The sequence below is a fragment of the Mustela nigripes genome, chromosome 4, assembly GCF_022355385.1.
Source record: "Mustela nigripes isolate SB6536 chromosome 4, MUSNIG.SB6536, whole genome shotgun sequence".
Taxonomy (NCBI): domain Eukaryota; kingdom Metazoa; phylum Chordata; class Mammalia; order Carnivora; family Mustelidae; genus Mustela; species Mustela nigripes.
The window spans coordinates 13,630,566-13,631,377 of record NC_081560.1 but is presented as its reverse complement, the minus strand read 5'-3'; the positions used below and the strand labels follow the sequence as shown (position 1 = coordinate 13,631,377).

The 812-nt window shown below is 75.5% G+C and overlaps 1 protein-coding gene across 1 annotated transcript in view; it reads right to left on the bottom strand.

Annotated features, from left to right (window-relative positions):
- Positions 1 to 288, bottom strand: part of KDM7A (lysine demethylase 7A) — an 84,742-nt gene extending 84,454 nt beyond the window's left edge. The window contains exon 1 of the mRNA XM_059396283.1: positions 24 to 288. Within this exon, the coding sequence (XP_059252266.1) occupies positions 24 to 217 (194 nt within the window). The 5' untranslated portion in view covers positions 218 to 288. The remainder of the gene's footprint in view (positions 1 to 23) is intronic.
- Positions 289 to 812: the final 524 nt, after the last annotated feature.

Genomic DNA, 812 nt, shown 5'->3' with positions numbered 1-812 from the left:
GGGGCTGGAGGGGGTTTATTTACCTGCCGTGGAACCAGTCCTTGCAGATATCGCACTCGATCATGAAGCGGTTCACGTCGTACGGCTGCCGGCACACACAGTACACCGGCGGGGGCGGCGGAGGCGCCGAGGCCCGGCCCGGAGCCGCCACCGACACGGCTGCCGCGGCGGCTCCAGCTGCTGCTCCCGCGGCCACCGCCGCCGCCGCTCCGGCCATCTTTAAAAAACACACACACGCTCGCTCGCTGCTCCGCTCGCCGACTGGAGCGAGCGCAGCCGCCAGCCAGCGCCGCCTCCTGCAGCAGCCGGAGCAGCAGCCGCGGCGGCGGCGGCGGCGGCGGCGGCGGCGGCGCCTCAGTGCGCGCGCGCGAGGTCGCGGCCAGGGCCGGGGGGCGGGCGGCGGCGCGCGCACGACGCGCGAGGCCCCGGCCCGGCTCCTTCCGGCGCTCCGCGCGGGGCCGTGTGTCTCGCGCACGTCGTCCCGCCGCCGGCGCGCGCGCCCCGCTCCCCTCGCGTCGGTCGGGCGGAGGGACCGGCTGAAGGGCACGCGGGGCGGGGGAGGCGGAGGGAGGCAGAGGCTCCCTGAGGACACGCGCGGCGGCGCCGGGAACGCGGCCCCCGGAGAAGGACGGCGGGAGCGTGCGAAGAGCCGGCTTCGGTGTTGCTGAGTGAAAGCTGAAGCGGGGGAAGTTCCTGCGCGGTGAAGAGCGCCGCTCGCTGCGTCTGTGCCCGGACAGGGGAAAGCTGAAGCGGGGGAAGTTCCTGCGCGGTGAAGAGCGCCGCTCGCTGCGTCTGTGCCCGGACAGGGGAAA